Below are 6,000 nucleotides of genomic sequence, written 5' to 3'. Positions count from 1 at the left end.
GGCCGCCCCCTCGCCCCGGGCCGCGCCTTCCCGCCGGAGCCGCCCCCCGGGCCCCTGCGCGCCCCGCGCCCTCCCCCCGCGGCTGATCCAAGGCCGCGCACACCCGCCGCTGCCGGCGCCCGGGCCCTGGCGTCCGCGTGGAGCCGCGCGCCCGCCCCGCCTCCAGGTACCCGCGGTCGGAGCCGCACAAAGAGGCCTCGCCCCGGGCCCCCGCCGCGCCCGCGCTCCCCGGACCCCGCGCGGGCTGGACGCCGGGACCCCTCCCCTCCGCGCCCTCCTGCCCCGGCCCTGCCCCGCCCCCCGGGCCGCTCAAGCCCGCGCAGCGCCCCCTGCAATCCCGCGAGCGGGGCCCTCGACCGCCCCCTCCGGCCTCGCGGCCGCCGACGCCGACCCGGGACCCGCCCCCCCCCCCCCCGCCGCCGCGCGCCCGGCCCCGGCCCGGCCCGGCCCCTCCTCCGGGGCCCTCCTCCTCCGTCGCCCCGCCCGTGCCGGGGTGGGAGCGGCGGCAGCTGGCGGAGAAGGGATGAGGTCATCCTCCGTCGGAGTCAGCTGGTGGCGGAGCGGGAGCGGGGGAGGGGGCGCGCGCGCGGGGAGGCGCGGGATGTGCAGGTCCGAGGCCCGCCGCGGCGGCCGCTGCTGCTCCTGCTGCTGGCGGCGGCGGCGGCTCGGGCGGCGGCCGCGGGGCCGGGGCGGCGAGGAGCGCGGGCGGCTGGCAGGGGCGCGCGCGGGGCGCCGCGAGCAGCCGGGCTCGGCGCAGGCAGCCAGGCGGCGCTCCTGCCGGCCCCGGGCGCGCCGCTAGCCCGGCCCAGCGCCCAGCGCCCAGCGCCCAGCGCCCAGCCCCGCGGGAGCCGGAGCGCGAGCCGGAGCGCGAGCCGGAGCCGGAGCCGGAGCGGGGAGCCGGGGAGCCGCGCCGCCGGGCCGCGGCAGGGGGCGGCCGCGCGGGAAGCTGTCACGCCCAGGAGGGCTGCGCCGCGCTCCGGAGGCATCATGGCCGCGAAGTCGGACGGGAGGCGGAAGATGAAGAAGAGCAGCGACGTGGCGTTCACCCCGCTGCAGGACGCGGAGCACTCGGGCTCGGCGCAGGCGCTGGCCCCGGGCTGGCCGTCGAGGCCGGGCGCGGGGCCCGAGGACGCCGAGGCCGCCGGGCCCGGCTGCTGCCCGGACGGCGGCGGCTGCTCGCGCTGCTGCTGCTGCTGCTGCGCGGGGAGCGGCGGCGCGGGCGGCGGCTCCGGGGTCCCGGGCGGCGCGGGCGGCGGGGCGGGCTCGGCGCTGTGCCTGCGCCTGGGCGGGGAGCAGCGGCGCTACTCGCCGTGGGACTGCCTCTGGGTGCTGGCCGCCGTGGCCGTGTACTTCGCGGACGTGGGCACGGACGTGTGGCTCGCCGTGGACTACTACGTGCGCGGCCAGCGCTGGTGGTTCGGGCTCACGCTCTTCTTCGTGGTGCTCGGCTCGCTCTCGGTGCAGGTGTTCAGCTTCCGCTGGTTCGCGCACGACTTCAGCACCGAGGACAGCGCCCCGGCCGCCGCCGCCGCCGCCGCCGCCGCCGCCGCCCCCGGCTGCCCGCCGCCCGGAGCCGACTGCAAGACGCTGGCGGGCGGCGGGTCGGCGGCGGCGGAAGGCGAGGCGCGCCCCTCCACGCCGCAGCGGCAAGCGCCCGGCGCCAGCAAGAGCAACGTCGCCGCCGCCAGCAGCGGCAGCAACAGCAGCGGGGCCACCCGGGCCAGCGGCAAGCGCAGGTCTGCGTCCTGCTCCTTCTGCATCTGGCTCCTGCAGTCGCTCATCCACATCTTGCAGCTCGGGCAAATCTGGAGGTACCGTATCAGGGGCGGGGAACGGGGGGTTTGCAGCTGCTGCTGCTGCTACAGGCTCGCTGCTTTGCCTTTGCACGGAAACTGTGCAGGGTTGCTCCGGCAGCAGCCCTGGGCACACTCTTTCACTTGTTTTTTTTTTTTTTTTTTTTTTGCTTCTTTTTCTTACACTGGGTGGTTTTGCATTTTTGAGATTTGTGATCAAAACCTGGGGTGGAGGGGGGAAGTGAGAAACAAGGGACAGGCAGCGAAGTGGGTTTGACCAACCCATCCCTTCCGTGCTCTCACTCTGCTTCGCTGGCTTCTCTGTGTTTACAGGATACCCCCCTCCCCATTTTTCGTGATGCCGGTTCAGTGAGTAGGAGAGGATTCCTGTCGCATCTTCTGAAAATCCTTTTTTTATTACGTTGAATTCGAGGTGTGCATTGCGATTTGGATGGCTTCTTTTGTTCCCTATTGCTAATTTTAGTTATATGGGGATTCTTACTGCTGGGAAGTACCCACATTTTACATCTCACCGTTAGAGAAGCGCTGCACTCCAAGTAAAGAGCTCAGTAGGGACACTGCTTGTCTTCTGCTGGAGAACACCTATACCTGTATCTGTATAATCTGTATTTTACGATGCACTTTCTGATTATCTTGCAATATCCCCATATTCTGACTTCTCACATAACTAATAACCCTTGGGAAAGGGGTGGTGCATCTTGTAAACTTTAATCGTACTTGGCATCTTCATTGGTTGCTCTGCTACTTGTCACCTGAGCTACCAAGTCTTTTTACACAGATATCACTTCCACTTAGAAACTGGAATACAAGGCTAAACTTGCTGGGCAGAGGGAGCTGCCCTGCCATTCAAACAGTCACTGCCTAGATTTAGGAATATAATGAAACGGTTTGCTCAGAAATATATTCCACCAACTTTTATATGTTTTTAATAGCTTTATGAAGCAATGCTTTACATCTGCAAAAATGTTTTGTATTGTAGCACTTAGATGTTGACATTCCAGAGCTTTTTTTTTTTTTTTTTTTTTTTTTTGGTTTACAGTGACTAATGAGTATGTAGCATAAGGAAAATGAGAAAACTTCTCAGTAAGGGCACCAGTGTGGGGCTACATGCTGTCCGTTACAATTTCACTTGTAGTTATGTTTGTGACGAAGGTGTCAGGAATCATCAGCTGTGCTGAGGCATCCCGTGTAGAAACAATTCAGAGAGTTTGTGGAATAGGACTAAAAACTTCTTTTATTTGTGGTGAAGAGTAGTGTTTCCGCTGAGAAGAGCAAATGTGGTTATTTTACAACCTTTCTGGGACCATTGCTTTGTGAAGCAGGGTAAGCATTGCCATAGATGGTGACCTTTCAAATTGTGAAAACTTTTTTTTTTTTTTTTTTCCAAACAGATACTTTCTGGAAAAATGGTATATGATATGCAGTAGGTCAAATTGATGTTGGAAACCAATGTATTTTGGACTCAAACAACTTCGAAATGTCAGTTAGGTGTGACAGCTGTTATGTTTTCCATGAGTGACTATTATGAAGACTTAGAAGTTGATGCTCTTATTCGAGTTTGATGAAGAACTCAAATGTCCGTGTTAATTACTGAAATTGTTTAGTGGCTAGGTGCATGTGGTTAGTAGTTTTAAATGATAACGTGGAAAATGAAGCTTAACATTCCATTTGTTAACTTTTGCAAACTCTATGCAGGATTTGGAAATCCCTTCTTTTCAATCACCTTTAAATCATGCAAACACTTCTCAATATATTAATGGAAGAACTATCCATGCTTCCTACAGATTGATACTTTGTGAAAAAGTTGATATCAAATTGGGTGAACTGAAAAAAATACTTTTAATTGTCATTAATTAAACAATTAATACTTTTAATTGTTTACTGGACCTTCTAAACCCAATATTTTCCCAATTGGAAATCGACATTTAGTTATCTAAGGACATAAAATGCAGAAAGTGAGAAATAATTCGGAAAAGGAAGGACCTAAATACATGTCAGCGAGACCACAGCCACTGGGCCAACTGGCCATATCCACAGGAGGAGGAGGGATGGAAGGTTGCGCGCAGAAGGAAAAGCACACAGAGGCTGTGCGTTATCAAATGCGTTAACCAACCCAACCCTTGGAGAAATTGTGGTCCCACATGACTCCTCTTTGTTAAATATTTCTACAGTGTTTTCCTTAGAGGTTTTGAAGTTTTTCCTGCTAAGGCATGGTTGTCTGGGAGGACGTATTTGTTGAAAATATTTTCAGATCCTTGTCTATGTTATCAGAATAATGTGCTTAATATGTAAGTCTGAATGATCTAATCTAACTGTTCTTGGATTCTAGTTAAGCTATTTGGAGACTAGTGGGGTAACTTGTTGGAGGTATGATCTAAGACCCAGCCTCATTCTCTCTTTAGAAAGTATGTTTAAACAAATAAACAAACAAACAAACTTCAGCCTAATGTAGGACATTGGAAAGGGATCAGAAAGTTCATGGAATTCAGTTGCATTCTGAAATGGTTTCGACTTCTCTGTGTGTGGAATATTGGAATGGAACTTTGGGTAGCAGATGCATCTTTGAGATAATAAGCTGGTGAGATGCAGTTCATCTCAGATTATTGTATCAAACCATTATCTTAGACCATTAGGATGCTTTAAATTAGGAGCATCCCTCTGCTCCTTCTAGCTTTACGCTTCCAAGCATTATACACAAATGTTGCAGAAACACCGAGATACTGAATGGTTCAAAGCTCAGAGGTCATTTTTCATGTTTTAACATGCTACTTTCTAAGATCAATAAAATAGATTTTAGCTAGGTTGGTAACTGTTCCTTGTATTTCCATGAAATGCTAGTTATTTTAGGTAAGGGCAAGATTCTAAAAGCTTTCTGTAGATACAATCCTTTGAAATAACATCAAAGTGTTTGCTTGTTCAAAATAGCTATTTGGAACATTTTGGGTGAAATTTGAATGTATTTATACCTTTATTACAAATGCAACTGCTGAGAGCAATGATACATATTCATTTTAATTAAAGTTTACTAATGAGAAATTAATGACAGCTTTTAAAGTCACAGGATTTGATTCTGAGAAACAGCCATTTGAAATAATGAAGTGAACTTTTGCTACCATGTGAAAAGAGCAATGATGACTTTAAAGGAAATGTACCTGCAAATGAATACTTACTTTTTTTTTTTTTTCTTGGTCATTTCATATGATTCCAGAAGTTACTAAGAGGGCAGTTCAGCCAGTGGGAATCACAAATAGCCAATTAGAACCGTTTTTAGTCTTCACACCGATAATCAATTATGTCTAGATGCCTTCTTCCTTCAGAATTCATGACTCACTCTTAAAATTATACTTTAATTTTTCCTGTGTAGGTACATACTTGATTGTCTTCTAAAGGCAAATGGGCATATTGCAAACAATAAGTCAGTGAGTCAATGGATGGTAGAATGGGGGGTATTTTTACTATTTTACTATTTTGATTTTTGTTTTTGAATATCTATCATGAGAGTCATGTGGAGAAGATCTAGTGAAAGACCGTTTTGGCTTTTCACATGCTTGATATTCCAAACGGTATGACATGTGTTCCCTTATTCAAATAAATTGGAAAATGGTGGGATAAATGGACTTAAACAGATCTCTCTACAGCAGGACTTCTCAGAGCCTTTAATAAGCTAGAGTGCAGTTATCGATAACTTTTTAAGGCTACACTTACTAAATACTCTTGTGACAATGTGGCGCACAGGGCACTTTGAGAAACATTTTTCTAAGTCATTCTTAAACCTGGCCAAATAATAATAATAGTAACAACTTTATATAGCACTTAAAAATTTATAAATGTTTCTATACTCTTTACCTCATCTAAATTTTATAGTAACCTAAGAGAAAATCATTAGTATCTCTATATATATGAGTAACCTGGCTCAGAGACATTCATTAACTGGCACGAAATTCCCCACCTATTATGTGATACGACTAGGAGTCAGAGCCAGGCCCACCTTACCCTAAAGACTATGCTCTTTCCGGATCAGTTAGCTATCTCCAGATGCCAACTTGGATTATAATGACAACAATGCATGAAAGTGACACTTTACCTCCACCAAGTGTGACAAAGTTGGGGACTTTGCCGTTTAGACAGGACAGGAGATCTATCCAGTAACACACCAGTAGTCAACCAGCAGAATAGGGACTGGGGC

At 50.9% G+C, this 6,000-nt stretch overlaps 1 protein-coding gene across 3 annotated transcripts in view; it reads left to right on the top strand.

The window, feature by feature from the left end:
* Positions 1–959: 959 nt before the first annotated feature.
* Positions 960–6,000, top strand: part of XKR4 (XK related 4) — a 429,186-nt gene continuing 424,145 nt past the window's right edge. For all 3 annotated transcript variants that reach the window (XR_005989999.1, XR_005989998.1, XM_041769603.1), the window contains exon 1: positions 960–1,811. Coding sequence is in view for 1 of the 3 variants with exons in the window: in XM_041769603.1 (XP_041625537.1) it covers positions 988–1,811 (824 nt within the window). In the remaining 2 variants the exon portion in view is untranslated. The remainder of the gene's footprint in view (positions 1,812–6,000) is intronic.

The sequence above is a fragment of the Vulpes lagopus genome, chromosome 9 (genome assembly GCF_018345385.1).
Source record: "Vulpes lagopus strain Blue_001 chromosome 9, ASM1834538v1, whole genome shotgun sequence".
Lineage (NCBI taxonomy): Eukaryota > Metazoa > Chordata > Mammalia > Carnivora > Canidae > Vulpes > Vulpes lagopus.
This window is presented reverse-complemented; position numbering and strand designations above follow the sequence as displayed.